Source organism: Zophobas morio, unplaced genomic scaffold, assembly GCF_036711695.1.
Source record: "Zophobas morio isolate AGI-343-1 ecotype UQ-CSIRO unplaced genomic scaffold, CSIRO_AGI_Zmor_V1 ptg000005l, whole genome shotgun sequence".
Lineage (NCBI taxonomy): Eukaryota > Metazoa > Arthropoda > Insecta > Coleoptera > Tenebrionidae > Zophobas > Zophobas morio.
Window position 1 is genome coordinate 10,150,745 of NW_026972110.1, and position 21,101 is coordinate 10,171,845.

General features: G+C 32.0%; 2 protein-coding genes across 2 annotated transcripts; one reads left to right on the forward strand and one right to left on the reverse strand.

Moving 5' to 3' along the window:
• Positions 1–6,364: 6,364 nt before the first annotated feature.
• On the forward strand, positions 6,365–8,025 carry LOC135122671 (large ribosomal subunit protein uL10). Its single transcript, XM_064047020.1, has 4 exons — positions 6,365–6,469; positions 6,705–6,794; positions 7,014–7,769; positions 7,823–8,025. Exons 2-4 carry the CDS (start codon positions 6,741–6,743, stop codon positions 7,958–7,960), a joined length of 948 nt encoding a protein of 315 aa, XP_063903090.1. The 5' UTR covers positions 6,365–6,469; positions 6,705–6,740; the 3' UTR covers positions 7,961–8,025.
• Positions 8,026–10,605: 2,580 nt separating this feature from the next.
• On the reverse strand, positions 10,606–20,868 carry LOC135122670 (glutamate--cysteine ligase catalytic subunit). Its single transcript, XM_064047019.1, has 8 exons — positions 20,044–20,868; positions 12,357–12,529; positions 12,112–12,308; positions 11,692–12,060; positions 11,440–11,637; positions 11,193–11,387; positions 10,958–11,139; positions 10,606–10,904 (listed from the first exon to the last, which is right to left on the reverse strand). Exons 1-8 carry the CDS (start codon positions 20,487–20,489, stop codon positions 10,748–10,750), a joined length of 1,917 nt encoding a protein of 638 aa, XP_063903089.1. The 5' UTR covers positions 20,490–20,868; the 3' UTR covers positions 10,606–10,747.
• Between the last annotated feature and the right edge of the window lie 233 nt (positions 20,869–21,101).

Here is a 21,101-nt window from a genome sequence, read left to right on the forward strand (position 1 = left end):
TGAGGTTCAAATAACTAGGAAAGGTTTGGATTTTATGGTAGTTTGGAGAAACCACTGGGTGTTAAGCCATCCTTCCAGATAAAATCGCGCCCTAATTACTTTTGGAAATAAGTTCATTCCCAACATTTTTGTTCGTTCTTTCGGTGTATTAATGGTATGTTTAGTGGTGGTCGGAAGGACATTATCCTATTATTTTTCATTTTTCTAGACCGGTAAGTATGCAGTTTTTCGATTTACAAATACATACTAGAGAATCACAGGAAAAACTTTTTGTTACAATATTTCGAAAAATATTTAAAAACAAATTGTTACCAAAATAGTAATTAAACAGTTAATTACTACTGTTTTTTAATTTGTTCTATTTGTATTTATTTTTTAGTAAAAGTGTGATCTATGTGTTAGAGTGATTTATGTGTTAGTGAGATGTAATTAAACACTTTGCAATGTGATTTATGTATTTTTTGTAATAAAACGTAAGCTCGGGAAGCCTGTTTTTGTGATTTGTAAATAAATTTAGTTCGCTTATTGAGCTTTTTTTTTAATTTTTGGAGCATATGCAACTGCATATCTCTGCATATATTAAGAAAGTTACTGCATATTTGCATAAATTTGGTGCATATCATATGATCATATTTCCCAAAATTTTGCTGCATATTTTCCGCTCTCTAGTGATTACACTATACTCACATAATAAAAACATAACGAGTAATTTTAGGTACTTGTGGTAAACCAAATTGTTAAAAGCAATTTTATTTTAATTCATTCATAGTTCTATTTTGCAAATTTCGTAATCTTTAAATGCAGAACGAAAGTACGAAAGATATGAAAGAAAGAAACTCGTTTCCATTCCAAATGCAATGAACTTCTTGGTGAAAACCTTCTCTTTTTCTTCAAACAAGAGCAGCTAATAATTTTAATATTATGCAACAAAGTTTATTAAGTAGATTAGAGTACTTAAGAACTTTCCGCGGCGATCCTCATCAGCTTGCGTTAAATTAACCAACGGAGAACCTTTACATTCAAGCTGAGTAATACTGAACATGTTGCACCATTATTTCATCTATATGAGGTCGGATTACCACCAGAGGCGCCTGTAATCAAGAGCCAATGGGGACAGTGAGTTATAGAAGGTATTATTATTATTAAATTTAGTGATGAACTTCATTGCCTTAAATCCGTAGCAGCTACATGTACGTACTCAAAACTATTTGCATTCATCACTAGTATTGTTCTGTGACAATCTAAATTTAGTAGTTTCTATAAAGGCTGGAGATAGTTGGGATTTGTTACGAATATGTTTTACATAATCAAGAGCACCGCCTTCACAGTCTATTCACACACAAAGCCAGCGTAAATCCAACGTTATTCCAGAAAATTTCCAGATGTAAAATATCCTCTTTTATCTACGACATGATAAATTTTTATTTGGTGGAAAGCTCTGCGAACAGTTTACATCTATTTCGTGTCAGAATGAAAAAAAAGTTATCTTTATGATCATCCAATATTTATCAATCGGTGGGAAGCAATAAAATTTGCCATATATTTCGAAGTTATTAAATTCCAAAACACGTAAATTAAAAAGTAATTTGACCTTAACATTGATTAAAAGAAGTGTAGTACACATTATGTACTCCTCTTTTAAATTTACATTTTGGCAGGAATGGCTGATTAAAATTAAACCTGTTTAAGCCCTGTTTAATATGCCTCCTCTTATCTAATTGAAACCAAATCCTACACCTTAAGCTCTAATAAAGCTTCCACGTAAGAAGCTGTTTATAAAACTAGTGTCAAAATTTATTCCCGTTTCAGTAGCAGAATTTACATAATGGAAGTAAATTGCTTTCATCAAAAAATTACGCTCAATTTGCTTTCGAATTTCCTGTGACACGCAATTTAAATAATATAATTAATAATTTTATGAAAAATTCTCTACTGATGAATGTCTAATGAAACGAAATATATTGAAATTGCATATAACTGATCTGTTCGGAAGTTATAATTACACTTTATAATGATTAAACATACACCGTTTGAATGGCTTTTAATTTCTACATCAACTGTTCTAATTCAAAAAGCTAACACTAAATATATATTAATCAGTTTTGCCGTATAAATTGCGTTGCTTGTTACTAATGAGGAAGCTTGATTTCTGGAAACATCTCCACATTATTAAGTTAATTTATGATGCGTACTTGTGCAATCATGCCTGCTTGCTTATGTATGTATATATAATTTACATTTACATCAGTAAATTAAACACTGGAATATGAAACATTTTAATGACCATTTATGCAGATATTTTATTCAAAAAGGAAAAATATTCGTTTCAAACGTTTTCTAAAATAGTTGGTCATTCTTTAGAATCTGCTCAAAAATTCTCATTACATATATTTTAACGTTGAACCATGGAATTTTAAATTTAATCTAAAAAAGAAACATGCAAATAGAACTTTCATTTGTCAAATATAACGCCCCTGCGGATGAAAAACCTTATTTTTTTAATGTTTTTTTTTTTTCTTCAGGTATCTATATATGTAGGTATATATTTATTATGAATAGAAATATTATTTCTATTATTATGCCGTAAGCTAAGAAAGGGTTGTTTTCTCCGTCTGTGTCGATATTTATTAGGCAGATAATTTTCGAAACTACTGGACTAATTGTTGTCAAATTTATTTTAAGAATTTCGTGTAAATGGTAAAACGCTAACCAAAATATATCTAATCATCCTCGCTAAGAACGTGAACTTATCACCTCAAAATTTTGCATAACAAATGTTATTACTATAATTATATAATAACATCCTTCTACTGCGGTTTATGAATCCGTCTTGATTTTTCTCTCTATTTGTCCGCTTATTCCGCAAGATTTTCAAGAAAATTTGGGAATACAAAACTGTTACTAGTACATAATACTACACTCCACCTATCCAGATTGATGTGTTCTTGCTAAAATATGACGTCATCAAAAATTTTGTAACGGGAAAAAACTTACTTGAACATCTTTATCTTCCCTTTAACACTACACACAATACTTTGATATTGGTATAAAATGTGATTATGCATTTGGATTTTTTGCGAAAATTTGGATGCAGAGACCTACTTTTTCATACGCTAGGGTCATTAAACGTCGATAAAACATGAAAGTGGCCATTTACTTAACTAATATATTATTAGAATGATCACAATTGTATTTATCTATATCTCTGAAAAATGTATGCATCATCAAGTACTGTTTATTAAATAATGCGCTGAAATGAACTATCTATATTTTAGAATAATGTTTTCACTTTTGTCTGAAAGGATCCCGCTAACTGTTTCTGTTGTTTTAAAAACATCCATTTAGTATCCTGGAAATTCATTAAACAGCGTCACGATAGCTTTAAATCACAATTTTTAAAATCAAAATGTTTATTTTTAGAAAAACTTAATAATTAATAAACAAATAGTTACCGAAAAATGCACTCAACGGTCTGAACAACTTCCTCTCTCTAATTATTGTGTGAGTGAAAATTTTTCCTTAGTTTAAATAACGCTGACGTCTCTAAATTCCAAAATCAAGATCGAATCAATCTGGAAATGTTTAATAGTAAAATGGATCGAGTGAGGACACCACATCTGAAAGAAGTTTGGATTTTAAACGCGACCATATATTTTTTGTGTTTACATTCATTTGACTTCATGTTCTCAACAAATACACTCGTATTGCATGAAAATTGCGCCCTGCAACTGATCCACGTATTCGATTACGCTAAATAAACCTTATTTACTTCCTTATCATCTGACAGAAACAGAATAAGGTTTTCCCACAATGTAAGTTGAATTTATTTACGTGCCCAGTCGTACGATACATATTTTTTACTTTTAAAAATTACTCTTACATATTATGTAAGAGTAATTCATTGTCTCAACGTACCTCAAGAAGTAACTTAACCGTATTTTACGCATTTGTTTGTAGGTAATGTTTATTTAAATATGTTTAAGTAATCATAAATTAATTAGTTAATGATAAAGCTTTTGATACTAACACCGCTAATTGCTATTAACTTTGGAAACTAAAATACAGTTGCCCAAATTTAGCATTCAAGGAGCTTTTAAATAAAGTATCAGTCATACATTTTTTAACAAGTTAGCGTCCAACCCCATGTTAAAATCTGGAAACTCGATATTAAAAGTTGACCTGATTAAGATTGCGTACAAAAATATTCTTCCAATCAAAGACTAACTTGGATGAGGTAGATAGAGGTAGATATTGTACTACAATATCCACCATTAATGATTTTTACATTTTACGTCAGTATCTAAAGATGAATCTCTTTTACGAGTCCATAGTTATTTTTAGCAGAAAAATAAAATATTGTTTTTTCGTGCAAGTATCTATGTATAACACTCAGAAATATATATAGCAAAGAAAAATAATTTTGCAATTTCATATTATTTATCTTTTTTCCTATACTCTGGAATCATCGATTTATCTTTTTGTACGTATAGTAACCACGCATCTTTCTTTTTATTAGTAAAATGTCAGTGAACGATAGGATTGTTTATAGAGCGTAAAATATGAAACTAATAAGTCTATTAATCGGCAATAAAAACTACGGAACAATAATTTTCAGAGTATGTATTATGATAATAGGATCGCTATATTCACTTTGTCTAAAATATTACACATTTATATGTTTTTTAATTAAATAAATTATTATTTCCATACATTCGCAGTTACAATATGTATCGTAAAAAAAAATTCTTCACAAGTGTTAAAAATGTTTAAAAATGCTATTCAGAACATCTGGAACAATTGTTGTGGCAAAACTGAAATAAACGTATTGATTTCATTCGTTTAAATTCAAACAATGGTTTAGTCTGAAAAAATGACAGCATAGTTGTGAAAACGCGCCAACATGACAGTATGTTGAAGTTTTCCAGTGTTCCAGAGATAATAACGTGTTCGAGTTAGACTATACATATTAAATTGATATATTCATTTGCACAACAAAGCTGATGAACTTATTTTTCATTGTGCTCAAAAGTGAGGGAAATTAAGTGTTAACAACTTTATAAATTTATTCCTGAATGCCTCGATACGGTGAAACTTTAACTTTAAACTTCATTCAGCGAAGTAACGGCATATTATATAATTTATGCTTTTTCGAAAAAAAAAAGTATCAATTCTATCTGTGTCAAATCATGTAAAGTAAATACCTTTTTAAGAACTGTTTTCTACTTAAAGAAAAAAATAAGTGGCATTATTTTCAGTACCAGTATTTATTTAAAAAGAATAGTTTGCAAACATTCAACTTTCTCTTTCACTTCTCTACCATAAGTTAATAAAATATTATAATAGGGTCCATCCGGGGAATTTTTATTAAGTGAATAATTTCCGAAACAACCGGAGCAATTGTTGTCAAATTTTGTATGTATGTTACAACGATCGTGAAGATGGTGAAACGCTAACCAAAATTTATATAATCACCAAAAACCAATAATAGCCTCAAAATTTTGCATGGTCGATGCTATTTAAATTTTATAAAATAACATAATTCTGTACTTGTACTTTATGGATCCGCCTGGATTTTTTACAATAGATATCTACATTTTCCAAAAAAGAATCAAAATGTTACAATATTTCATGATAAATAGTTCAGCACGCGCTAATAACGTGAAAGTGGTGGGTTTGACCCCAACATGGGTCACTTTTTTTACACTACTGTGACTGTAGATATATATGTATATGTAAGTATATATCTTTACTAATTAACAAAATTAACGTCCTAATTTGGAATATTCCATTAGACATGTGATTCTTTTACTTTGACTTATATGTTTTATGAAATTAACAATAACGCATTGAGATTGTTTTGTTTAAACCTGAAAATACATTCGTCTTCAAGTTTATTTTAAAACACTTAGCACGGTAGCCGAATTTAATTTAACGAACAATTTTAATAAGACGAGAACAGTACATTTTTTCAAGAAAGTTCAGGAAATATCTTTCAACTACGATGAAGAAATTTACACCTGAAACGAACACTAGATAAAAAATCATTTAATTAAAATCTTTTCCCTTTGATGTGGTGCTTACCTTACTCACACAAAAAACAAAGCCAAGCTATTTAAATTATTGCAGCTCGAATAAACATTTTTAAAATTCTCGTTTTCTTTTTTCGTTAGTTTTCTGACATCGGATTATCTACAAAGCAAATCCGTTGCCACTAGCTGCCTACAGTGAAACATTATACACACATAAACATACAAACAATTGAAAAAATGGTTGTAGAGTGCATTTATCAACCTTATGTACATAGTATCTTATTTTTTGTATACTTAAACGAAGTAAACTCAAAAGGATTAGCATTTCCATATTCGCGCCATTTTTTGCATACTTTAAGCAGCGCCCCCACACAGTTACCTTTGGAAATTGTGGAAAACGGAAACAAAACTCTACCATTGCGCCTGTTGACTTCGCCGAGGTAAGTTGTGGCAATTTGATTATCTTGAAAATTATAAACAATCCTTAATAAATATGTACTAAAGTCACGTTTTTAGAACATTTTAAATAAACTAGAAAACATTTATGTGAATAGTTTCATTGAAAAAATGTTTTCTTTTAAGTTTTAGTTGTTGAGGTTATGTAAATTGTTGATCGTTTTTATAATATTTTTAATGAGGGAGATGATTTTAATTTTTTTATTCTTATTGTTTTAGTTCTTAAATTCAATCTGAGTCCCTACACACTACACGATGGGTAGGGAGGACAAGGCAACCTGGAAGTCCAACTACTTCAGCAAACTAGTTGTAAGTATTGCTCTATTTATATTCAAGTTATCAACACAAATTTTAAAAAATGATGATATTTTTCGTCTCTTAAGAAGCCCCATAACCATACTAGAGCTAGAAATAGCAGAACCCACTAGTATGCGGGGATACAATGTGGACACACTTCCCTGATTAAAGTTAAATCACAAACAATTTTTTCAATTTAGTTTCCAAGTTTCTGAACACTATATTTTTCAGCAATTACTTGAAGACTACCCAAAATGTTTCATTGTTGGCGCTGACAATGTCGGCTCTAAGCAGATGCAACAAATCCGCATTTCCCTCAGAGGCTCCGCCGTCGTCCTCATGGGCAAGAACACCATGATGCGTAAAGCCATCAAGGGTCATTGTGAACGCAATCCAGCCCTTGAAAAACTCTTGCCTAAAATCAAAGGCAACGTAGGCTTCGTTTTCACCCGTGGAGATCTGGTGGAAGTCCGCGATAAGCTTCTTGAAAACAAAGTCAGAGCACCTGCTCGCGCTGGCGCCATCGCCCCATTACCCGTCATAATCCCAGCCCAGAACACCGGTCTGGGTCCTGAAAAAACATCCTTCTTCCAAGCCCTTTCAATCCCAACTAAAATCTCCAAGGGTACTATTGAAATCATCAACGATGTGCACATTTTGAAACCAGGGGATAAAGTAGGAGCTTCTGAAGCCACTTTGTTGAACATGTTGAACATCTCGCCATTTTCCTACGGTTTGGTTGTCGAACAAGTATATGATTCTGGCACTATCTTTGCGCCAGCTATTTTGGATATCAAACCTGAGGATTTGAGGGAGAAGTTCTTGGCTGGGGTCGCAAATGTGGCTTCAGTTTGTTTGGCTGTTGGATATCCAACTATCGCGTCTGCGCCTCACAGCATTGCCAATGGATTCAAGAATCTTTTGGCTATTGCTGCTGTCACTGAGGTTGAATTCAAGGAAGCAGCTACCATCAAGGAGTTTATTAAGGTATGTTTTTGTTACAAGTTCATATGAATCAAATATTAATTGAAATTGTCTAGGATCCCAGCAAATTTGCTGCTGTCGCTGCTCCTGCGGCGGCTGCACCAGCTGAAACCACTCCTGCTGCCGCTCCTAAAGAGGAGAAGGAGGAGTCAGAAAGCGAGGATGACGATATGGGATTCGGTCTCTTTGACTAAGCTTATAAATAACATTTTGTTTGCATCTGTGTAAAGCCAGACCCAAATAAATGAAACAGAATTAAGTGGTTATTATTATTTATTTGAACGTGGATGTGCGCTGTATTCCTTGAAGGAGAGACTAACTAGAATAAAATATAAGTATCGTTATAAAAATAGATAGATAATCTGGCTCCACTCTCCATAGATAATCAAATGGTCGTCAATTTAAAAGATCAAAATTGCGACGATCAAAGACAAAGTTTCAAGAATCCATGTCAGTCTTTGATCGTATTTTTATTGCTCCCTTGATTAAAGTGTCTTGTTTTTTAGTCCACTGATGTATTAAAATCAAAAATTTACTCAATAGATAAATTTTTATTTTTTGTTCTACATGTATGTACATTATCGTAAGTATGATCTGACATCTCAAAATATTTTTCAGTGTCAAAACAAAATTTTACTACTATCACTTCGTTATTCTTCCACTCATCATTCGTCTCAAGTTATTTAGACAGAACTTCCCTCTTAAATGGAGCACATGCAATTAAACAAGCCCAGTTTCTTGGATAAATTGCTAAAGTTGATTTAACAGATTTTATTTTTATGACGGTCCCCTATATGTCAAAATAAAAAACATGAGTGAATTAATAAACCACACATCAGTGGCGGCTGGTGGGTCAAAATTTCGGGTCGGCCAAATATTTTGAGTCTACACCTTGGTGTTATATATTTTCGTAATGTATGGCTGCTACTCATTAACCACTGACATTTTACGTGCCAGGATGTACAAAACATCTCAAATGTTTCGACCTGTTAAAATAATTTTTTATAGGAAATTGACAATGTCAGTTTGATTCCAAATACTATTAATCCTTAATTCTACTTGTTCTGCTTTATCATTAATTGAGAACCACCGAAAACATTATTTTTACTGAGTTCCGCGTCGACCGGCGGCTATACGGCTTGCCGACCCCGGACATCCACAATTAAATAATAATAATTAAATAATGACATGCAGTTAAAAAATATAAAAAAAGTAATAATAAAAGTACCAACTGTTAACTATCTTCATTTACATTTATTTATTTTTAATGTATATGACAAATTGTCAAATAAATTAATTGAATAATTGAAAAATTAAAATGATTTAAAACGTTAAATTCGTTTCTGAAATATCTGAAAACGCTTAGATGCTAAAAATACAGAAAAAGCGCATTTATGTTGTAGCTAAGTTATGTACGAAAAATAAAATTTTAGATAATTTAATGTAATTTTTTTCGTTTATTATTCATACACAGAAAAATGTATTAAATCGACAATTATTATTTAAAAAAAAATAGTATGCACTGAAGAACATCGAAGCCGTTATTGTTTTGTAATTTGGTTAGCTATCTTAAATATTAAGCGTTTTAAAAACTAAATTCGCGTTGCTGGGTACGGCGAAGGAGGATTTCGCCGGACCTGGCACAACATACGTTCCGCCAGGTCTTTGTCTACTACAGTGTACTAGACAAAGAGAACGATGAAACCGTAAGCTGCTACGAAGTCGAAACATCGAGCATAACGCATTCCTGGGTACGGCTTGCCGAAATCTCGCCGGCAAAGCGTGTTTATCAGCATTTAAAATTAGCAACAAATGCTTTATTTTGTACCTACAATATAATAAAATATATTTTTAATATATATGATCTATCCTAACGTACATTCAAACTTTATTTCTTTTTTTATTTTCTAATTTCAACGCTTACTAAGTATTTTAAAATGACTGGTACGGCGTGGCCGACCCTGCCGCCCCTGCCACACATACTGATTATACATTGTAAATAAGATTTACTCAGCACACTTTGAGGCAACGTCTTCAAATTTCTGGTAGGGATGACCAGCTAAATTTTAGTTAGCAATCATTCAGTCTGATGGTAACCTCAAAACATGCGAAAAATTGCGAGCAGTTGGTTCAGTAGTTTCTAAAATAAATTGTACAATTTGCAATAAAACAATGAACAAAAACTCCCTTAAAATCCCTTTTGCTCTGGGGCAAAAATATGAGATGAAAACAGCTCCAGTGTATACGAAATGCCTGTTGGGGTGATTCCAGTGGAAAAATGCGACGTAATGTAACGTATAATTAACTGTTTAAAGAGAAAACAGAAATATGAAAGTGCGTTACTTAACATAAGTAACAGGAATGAGCCAAGTTGGGTTAAGTTAAGGAATGGAATTTAGTGACTCAGAGAAACACCTCGGATCGAAAAATCAGTGTAGTAGAGGTAACTATGAAGGCTTATTCCTGTCAGTTATACACAAGAAATACTCAACCATTATCACTTTTACAAAAATTCAATACCTATTTATTATTTATTCATCCCATATGTATTTTATAAGTCATAAAGACCATACAGATAGCTACAATTCTTAAGTATGACTGTCTGAAATTACTGAACTCGTGCGGTTTGCTTTTCAGAGGTGAATAAGGCACATTGTTTTAAACCACTGCATTTAAAAACATGACGGCGAATCAAATGAATCTCATGTGGTAAAGAAAAAAATAGTCGAAATATTTTTATTAAAAACTCAATGATTTTATAAACATCTTTTATAAAACAACATAAATGCTCTCTTTTAAATACTGTCCTCTTCTATCATAAAAACACTACACTGCTCAATATTTTTCAAAATGTATTTAAATTCTACATAATTAAAAAAATTGCAAAAGTTAACATTTAAAAAAATATAATGTGATCAAAGCTATATTAAGTACGAATCGTTAACAAAATTTACCATTGCCAGTGCTATTACCTGCTAGTACTAACAATTTTTTGATAAAGCTGTAGGTATATTTTCTTTTGTTTTTGACATTGTAGAATAGCCCAACAACTCTGGACAAGACATTTCTCCCTTTTCAATGGCACAAATTGTTTTCAATAGATCATAGTTGATTTTTTCTGACACTTTTGAGTCCAACCTGTAAAAACACAAATTAATAAATTAAATTGAAACTAAAAAACAACAACCCACTTGTATTCAGGATGTTCTGTCACAAATTTTCTAATCCAAGACGCGGTAGTAAAAATTTCCCCAGACGCTCTACGTTGTATAAACTTCAAATACTGCTGTATTGTACAGTGTGTATCTGCATCAACATCCATTCCACTAAGATAAGTATTAATCAAAGGGATCAAACCTGGAAAGTCGCCTTCCTGTAAATAATATCCTCATCCAATTAAAATCAAATGCATGTTCAAATAAATACCTTCCCGTTTATTATTTCATCAACAGTCATACAATCATAAACTTCACAATCCTTTGGTTCACAATTAGTTGCACCTTTCTTACAACACTCATTGGCTTCTGGCGGGCTAATGTGAGTGGTGATGTCTTTCCTAAACCAAAACTTTCGTTCTTTACAAGCGTTTCGTTGCTGAGCGTTCTGCATATTTTCGTCGACCTTTAAAACCATCCTTTGTTACTGACTTCACTTCATAGACAATTTTACTCACTTTACTGATAGGTATCAAAAAGTCCAAATTATAGGACAAAATAACTCGAGTTAATAACACAACAAAACAAACAATGGCAGCATTCTCGAAGTCGGTAATTTGGACTTCACATGGTCTAAACTCAACTCTCCAACCAATGGTAGAATTTGGTGGTGGTGGCTTGAACCTCATAGTTTGCCAATTCGTTGATTGTATATTCTTAAAATAACACGAACTTATTTTTCTAAAAAACTAAAACTATTGGCAACACACCTCAAAATGATCCGTATCTTCTTCATCATTTTGGTGAACCTTCTCTGAAAACAGAGACACCGTATCTCTTATAAAAAGATGGGCTACATGTTGTGCCAGAAGATGATCTATATCGTTGTCAATTAGTTGTTGGTATATTTTAGGATCATAGGTCAATGGCACGTCGTTGAATTTTTCTCCTTGCGGAGACAAATACGAATCTATGGAATCATACCGAGACTTCTTTATCACAAATTTGTTGTTTTTGAGGGATTCCAGGCCACGTTCTTCCTTCGTACGACAATCTACAGAACATGAAATGACGTTCCATCGGCAATCCACATCGGTAATGCAGCCACGGTGAAGGGGTGACGCCGCTGTTAGTGCTAACTGTAAAAAACGCCTGTAAATATTTACAGTTTCATAAGGTTACAGCATTACCATAATTGGGCAGAGAGGAGTTAATTGATCATATAAGGTTCTAGCTTCGGTTATATTGCACGCTTGAAAAGTCAACTGTAAACAGCAGCACCCCATCCCAAAACCCATCGCATCCATATAAACGTGATCGGGTAAAGCGGCTGTAGAGAATTTGTGGGAATCATCCACAGGTATTTTTGTATTTTCGTCTCTATATACTGAAATTCGTCCGTAAAATATGGTAAAAATATCACGGATGCAATTACCTGGTAGATTGATGGCAACTTTTTCGCCTCTTCTTTGCCGAATGTTCCTTGATAAAGTTTTGAATCGAGGATGTCCTGGGAAAATCGCATCATCTGGGAAAAACAGTGAACGGGTGGCGCCCTCATTTGGGGTTGGTTTTGACGGAGGGTCCGTAAAATTTTCACATCCCAACCTTAAAAGATGCATCATTTTTAAATCATTGTAAAATAAATGCTAACTATACAATGAAGTTATAGAATATTAACCTTGTATTATTTGTTGTACGTAAAAGTCAACACTCAAGCCGTTATTGTTTATTATTCGCATAAACAATATTACCATTTGCGTGTTGATGCTTATGTAAACCTGCGATAACAAAATTTGTGGTTATTTCCCAGGTATAATTATATTACATACCGAGGTAGAAAGTGTTTCATTACAGCCGAGGGCTGTAATGAAAACGTGTACCGAGGAAATGTATACTGTTTTATTCACAATCAGTTACATGGTTCTAGACAACTAGCAAACAATGAAAATGTATGTAAAGTAGATATTGACAATAGTTTAACACTGATATTTATAAATAACTTAAGCACAGCATGTGAATATAACTGTGACATTTCAAAAGCTGCGAAATTGGTAGCATATTTGAACATAAAATATTTGCTATAACTCAAAAACTAAGCGACATCGACAGATTTCTGAGAGATGCACCAACTGAGTTTCTTCCTCAAAAGGTAAAACTGTAGATGTCAATCTGCGTATGTAATTATTTTTAGTTTTAAGTTTCACTGATTATTTTATATTCTAATGACTTCATTGTATTTTTTTTGCCAACAATACAACGCTCCTTAACTCATAAAACAACCTACTGCTCAAATGAGCACACAATGAGCAATAAACATAATATACATAATAAATATATAATACCATAAAAATCCAATATTAAATTAAAACTAAATCGTGAGGTCATTTTGAAACGTATAATCGTACATTAATCCACACCACAAAATTGGTGCAACTTTCAAGACGCAAAGGCTAAATGTGGTAATGTTGGTGGTTTAAGTTTTTACTAATTTCACTATTAAACCTATTTCCATTCTCGCGACTTTTACGACTAAACAGGTAATTATTATAATACACTATTCAAGGTTAAAAAGCACAAAATGGTAATTAACCAATCTGTAAAACGACTCTTTTATTAATGACACCGGTGTCAATTCTTGTTTTAAGTTTTACGGTACTGTTCACCAAATTTACACTTTTTTGGCACTAGGATTAGCTTTGATAACCTTATTATACCATATCTGCAACAACTTTTTCTCTCGTCGACTCAAGTAGACTTTCGTATCAGTTACCAGTGCGATAACGTCATCATTTCCTTGTAATGAAACGGAGTTTAAATTAAAAAAAAAATGGTCTAAAGTTATTTCAACAGAACTTCTGTTGCCCCTGAAATACAATTTATCTATTTTCGAACAAAAATTATAAAACATAATTTTTCGAATTTTATTTTTTTTATAACCCCAATAAGTTAAAATAATGTGTGTAGTAAAGTAAAGGTAGGTAAGCTATTCGCATGTTTCAAGTAAGATTCTCCCTTCCAAACCGTTGTGACGTCATCAACAATCTAGTGAGCACACGTATATAGGTGAACCATTCTTGATTTAATCAATAAAATAATCATTAATTTTTCGAGTCATTCTGTATAAGCAATTCTAAATAAGGTGTCACTCACAATAAAAGTTACAATAATAACAAATAAAATCAAAGCAAATTCATAAACCACAAGTACAGGTTTATCTTATTTTATAACATTTATTTTCCTATTTTGATTTTATAAAAAGTCATAGGCGTAAATGGATTAAAATGTCAAAACATTTGTCACGTATTGGTATTATCTTAAACTTAAACACCACTATTATGTCATTTTAATTTTAACATAAAATACTCGTTTACATTCCAAAAAATATTTAATTTGACCAACCGAGATAAATGAAAGCATGAACTATTCCTTAGTCCCAATTGTACTAAGCAAATTGTTGGTAAAGATGATTAAACAAGTTTTGGTTACCGTTTTCCCATCATATCAATTATATTTTGTCTTTTTTTCTTAATATACTTAGTATTCTTTGAACAACACGATACTCACTTTTAATTTCTTGTAAAGAAATAAGTATTTTGTAGTTAAGCTCCGCTCCTTGGTTCACGGCAAATAAAAAAAATCATCACAATTGAGATAGGACGGGTGGGCGGGTTTACATTTTGCCTTTTTGTTTTAATATGTGTAGACTTCTTTTCACAACATGAAACTTAAGACATGTTTAAAATGGAAAATTTGTATGAGGAAATTTCGATTTTGCAATAGGCTCCAAATATATATTTGAAGTCTTTGGCTCCACCCCATAATTGTAAAATCCATGTTTCCTTGCAAAAACCATTTTAACCATGTTTTAAGTTTCTTGTGATGAAAAGATGTCTGTGTATATTAAGAATATATACATATATAACCCCCGCCCACCCGCCCTATCTCAATTCGGATGATTTTTTTTTATTCATCATAAGCCGAGGGGAGGAGCTTAATTGTAAAATCCTTATTTTTCTACGAGAAATTACCATACGAAAATGTGCTTAAATAATCGTGTCATACAAGGAAAACTAAATGTATTAATTAATTAATTCTGAAGAAACTCTAACTAAAAAAATGTTGAGTATACTTTTTTGCCTTTTTTCTTAATATATATAGTATTCTTTGAACACGATACTCAAAAATATGGTCTAATTTTTTGTAAAGAAGTAAGTATTTTGCAGTTAATCTACGCCCCTTTGGCTCACGACGAATAAAAAAATCATTACAATAGAGATAGGGCGGGTGGGCGGGCTTACATTTTCCCTTTATGTTTTAATATGTGTAGACTTCTTTTCACAAATGTGAAACTTAAAACATTTTTAAAATGGAAAATAAGGAAATATCGACATTGCAATTACGCTCGACCTCATAATTGCAAAACCCATATTTCCTTGCACAAACCATTATAACCAAGTTTCTTGTTATGAAAAGCTGGCTATAATATTAAGAAAAAAAGGCAAAACATAAATTCCTAACATACATATAAAATTGAACAGCAATGCATCCGGTAGTTTTGGATTTTTGGTAGTGATTTGTCTAATAAAAATTGATAGACAGATCGAAACTCGTACTCTTGGCGTCATTAAACTTCGAGAAAACATGATGAACTCTTATCACAGTTTACGCGCGGAAAGTACAAACATTCGATAAGGATAGGATTCGAACCCACACGGGTGCCAGAACCCAAGTCCAACAATTGGCCACACTTGAAAAATATTGCACCAAAAAACTTTTGTAATGTACTTAATTGTGATAAGAATTAAGGCAGATTAATAAACTACGAGTACAGGATCGTATTACATTATAAAATTTAGACAACCTTTACTACGCAAAATGATAAGAGGTCATGAAATGTCAAGAAAACAGTCACCCGATGGGCCCTATTATAACACTTCCTTGCCTTACGCTCGGGAAGTAAAAAGCAAAAAAATGACATCCTATTTATTTTTTAACAGATGTGTTTTGACACCTTATAATTTGTCTACGAGATCCAACTTTTTTTTTAATAATTCCCTATACATTTCTTTAGTGATTCTTGTAAGCTTGTTTGTCTGAATTCATTAATGTATCATAAATATTTTAATCACCAAAACTCCGTCACTGCCTTTAATTCAAACGCATTAAGTTCCAAAAACACACTTTTAAAGCGCAAGGCTGTGCCTGTATTTCTAGTGAGTTTCCCATTTGAAAATGTCCTGATAGACATGTCAGCAAGGACATGTATGCCAATTCCGACACGTGCAATGTAATACTAATAATATGACAATATGGTGTACCGTTCTTGATTTGATCAATAAAAAAATATAGAGAACGTGCGCGATGTTTGCGTTACAAGTCCGAAGTCGCACACTTAAACAATGAGCTGACGACGAATAACCTTGTTCGAGCCCCTCTTATACTAATGTCAAAGGTTGCTAGTTTCGATTTTTGCGAAAATTTGAATATCTCGGTGAAAATCTCAAGGCGGGTTCATAAACAATAAGTATAAGAATATGTTATTTTATAAAATTTAAATCCTATTTACTATAAAACATTTTGAGCGGACGTCATCACACTGTTGGTGAGGATGAGTACGCAAATTTTACGATATTCCTAATGTACATATAAAATATGTCAATAGTCCGGTAGTTTCGAAGATTAGCTGTCTAATAAAAATTGACACAGCAAACAGATAGACGCAAACGAAAGACCTATTTTTTCGTACTCTAGGGGCCATGAAACGTCGAGAAAACAATGAAAGTAGCCAGTCGTCCGATGGATCTTACAATTTTCTTAGCTTACGCTCCGGAAGAAAAAATGTCGTTACCTTTCTGGTGGACATGAATAAATAAATTTTACTTACTATTGTGTTATCTTCTATATGTTATATGTATTATATAAGGTAAAGTATAAAATGTTTCAGCATGTTGCATCATATATTTAAAGTGAGTCTTACTTGGCAAAATTTTGCAATGACGTCATCGACTTTTTCTGGAAGATATGAGTTGGCAAATTTTAGTAAGCCTTTGTTTTACTATCTCTTGGTAATTTGAATAGACACTGGAAATTTCCGAATCATCGGTATATTTTTAGCAAATGGACGATCGGAAACCTGCATTTTAGCATTCTACGACTTGTAGAACACAAAATCATCAGATTAAACATTCGAAAAAATGACCTTGGTATCGCACTTCACCAGCTATCAATCGAGATGTAAAATCTAATGATAAAGAAACATGTCTTTCTTATACATCTTAAGTGGGACTTATTCAATAAAATTTGATGACTAAAGAAAAATTTTGTCAGTTGTCTGTAATCAGAATCACTAAATCAAGGTTAGTGTTTTTATGGAAAAATTGAAGCAGTTGGTTATGTTGTTTCTTAGATAAGTTGGAAATTTTGAATTAACTCCTGTATGTTAAAAAATAAAAATTAGAGTGTCATTAATGATTTGAAACATCCTACATAAACAACTACGTAATAAGGTTGTTCTGAAAGTTGATACACACATTGCCACAAAATTGATATTTTTCAGTGTGTATGCAAACTGCAATAATCAACAATGGACTGAATCCATACCATATGTTGTTCTAGGAAAAGAAATACTCAACATATGAGAACAACTAATACAACAATTTGGAATAGTAACAGAAACAATTCTAGCACCGATGAAGGTTCAATAAATGGTAACACTATAAAAATGGCGATACCAGCAAACATAAATAAATCCACATTCTTCTAATGGCAATAGGTCAAAATACACTAAAATATTTACATAATTTTCGCTTGAATACATAATATTAAATTTAAAACACAAAAATTTTACAAACTTGTTTTCAATACTTTCGATTTGATATAAACAGAGTAAAATCGAGACAAAATAATGGTTCAATATCGTGAATTTGATCTAATCAAAGAATTGAAAAGTCGAGTTTAAGAGTCAATGGTGGCAATGAATAAAAAAAAATTATTTACTATTCTGTTATCTATATTATATCTTACATAGTGTAAAGCATAAAACGTCAAGCAACATGTTGCATTATATATTTAAAGTGAGCCTTACTTGGCAAAATTTTGAAATGACATCATCGACTTTTCTGGAAGGGATGAAGTGGCCTTTGTTTTGTTAGATATTGTTAATTTAGTGATCCCGTCGAACAACAAATGTACTCATCGACCAAAATATGGAATATTTAGATTTAACGTACGTCCCTATACCGCTATGATCGTGAATTCTTACCTCGATGAGGTTCAAATTGAAAGATTGGTTTGACCACCGTATAGCCCAGATTTAAAACCGATCGAGCATTTGTGGAACATTTATGAAAATTTCAAAATATTCCATATTTTTGTCCAAGGTGTGCCGTGCAGAATATCCACGTTTTGCCTGTAAGTTGGAAACACAGTTTCACAACTGGAGCAAATTCATCGTACATGCGAATTAGAAAATTTTACATAACCATTTTAATAGCGCATAAATTAGCCCAAATATAATTTTCTTAAGTACTAAAAATTTGTTCCGTGTATCACCAATTACATTAAACATGCAATGTCGTGACACATCAGTTATCCAACACCACAAATATGAATGAATACTTTATAGTTCGTTTACTAAATTTCACCCAAAACAAATGGATATTATCCACTCAGAAAATAAACTAATTATAATATCAATCGTCCTTCATTAAATCTTTCAGTCGATCATAAATATAAGTAGACAATTTTAGGATTTGCCATTTCCCATGAAAATGCAGTACAAAACAAAAACAAATGCATTTGCACTTAATTACATTTTCACGTGTCATTGTGATATTATTAAAGTCAATTAGCTTCATGACAACATTTGAAAATAATTACCAGATACTTCCACATTATCTAAATGATTTTCCAATAGGGCAACCGTCAAGGTAAAACTCAAATACCCATGTTTATTTAATGATAACTGATAATAATAAGCACTTTAAAAGCCAACGGATCTGCAACCGAAAATCTGTCTTTGATAAATTTGATTTTGCATAGCATGCTATCGTAATAAATATAATATAAAACGCAGTTCATTTTTCTCTTTACGACGCCATTTACAATCTTCGGTAAAGGTTAACTAAGATCAAGTTTTTTTTTTAAATCGAACTTTTTTTTAATTATGTACAACACGTAATCTAAATGGTAGTTGAATCATTCTGTATGAGTTATTTATATAGGAATACATAATATTTATCTAAATATAGCTTATATACAAAAGCACGTAAAATAGAGGGAAACATTTAATTGGTAAAGTAAAATTAGGAAACGTCAGTTGGCAAGCCTCAATGATTACATCATCAATTATTCTGTGCCACATTTTAATATACTGTTTATTCATGTATGAAACAATTATTTCTTTGCACGAATATCTCTTTTTTTTAATTACATCAATTAAATCAGTAAGAATATTTTAGATCTTTTACTAATACATATATTAGATAATGAAAAAATATAAGAGTTGACGTGCCTGAACTTGTTGGATTAATTTTAGATTCTTATAAATTAAATGGTCACTTAATACACTCAGATCAATATGGAATGAAACTTTAAGTAACCATGATCGACAAAACATTAAAAATTAAATTTTTACATGATTATGCACTTTTTGAACTGTCATTGCCTCATAAATGTTCTATTTTATCAAATTATCACCAATGTTCACATCATGATTAATAATTTACTACAACTGTGCTAACAATTACAACAATACGCCAAAGTAAACAATTAAGTTAGTTTAGTACATTTAAAAGCTACTACGAAGTATACCACAATCCTGAACGTTTCTCATTGTTATTGAAAAAATCAATATCTTTTAGCATCACAATATGTTACTATGAAAACCATGTAAGTTATTGATTTAAATATTTATGCTGAATCACAACAAACATAAAAAATTTGACCCACAAAAACTCTTCAATAAAATTTTGCTGGGTCATACTTCTTGGAAATTTGATCGCCAGATTGATGTTATGACAGTGCAAAAAGTAATCTACAAATTAAAAGGAAAACCACACACACACATGAAACGATAAATTCAAAAATTATGTAAAACAATGTATTACTTCTTCAATTACCTTGGAAAACTAGTCAAAGACATCAAGCATTCATCAGGTTTTAAAAGCTGTGTAGCTTCCTCTCTCCTGTGTTTCATATTTGCCTCAACAATATTGAAGTGGGCCAATAATCCTCCATAAGGTTTTCCAGGTGTCCCTTCAATCATGTACGCCCCATATTCCGGTCGCCACAAGGACTTTACTCCTGTGGGGTCTTCAAGTTCTTTTTTGTTTAATTCAGTTAGAATTTCTTGAGCTCTCAGACTTACTTTAGCTTGTCTCTTTTCATTGTCAAATTTCACTATAATATATTCCACTTCATCGCCCCATTTCAGTATATCTCCCTGGCGGTCTCGTAAACGTTTATACAAATTTATAAATTGAATAATTCCATGTTGACGCACGTGTTCGGCTAACTCTTTTGTTTCTTCCCAGGATAAAGGGCTGCCTTCAGTCAACAAACCCATATTACTAGCTGATTACTTAAGTTTCTTAAAATTGTCACTTCAACACACTTGCAAAAATGAAAACCTTGAAGTATAAAACTGGAGAATGTATAACTCTTGCGGCAACTGGATCTTTTGATTATATTATTTTTTTCCCGGAATTTGGTACAATAAATAGAAAAACTCACTTGTAAAATCAAATTTAAACTGAGACTGACAGACGAAATCTACGCCAATATATAAAATGAGGTTGCACACTGTTACACAATTTGATAAGATGCAGATAAGTGAGAAACTATATCTAATCTAAGCTACTCCTTCGTTCAAATTCTGCACTAACATTTTATTACACACATCATTTGGCCACTAGGTTGACAGAACGGTGTGACGTGCGTGGCCTTGAAAAACGCCGAAGGACGTGTCTAACATAACATCTGGAAATAAAGACAGGAATTGCAGCAAGTCGCGGCCTCTTGTTGCGTTATGTAGTACTGTTTTTGATGATAAAAGCGTTTTCTCTCTGGTTTTCTCCCGCTGGGTCGGTCACCTACAGTGTCCACCCACAATGAAAGTAAAATTTTTCAAAAATATACCAGGTGATTTCGTTCATTCGCATCAATTTATTTCAAAAAC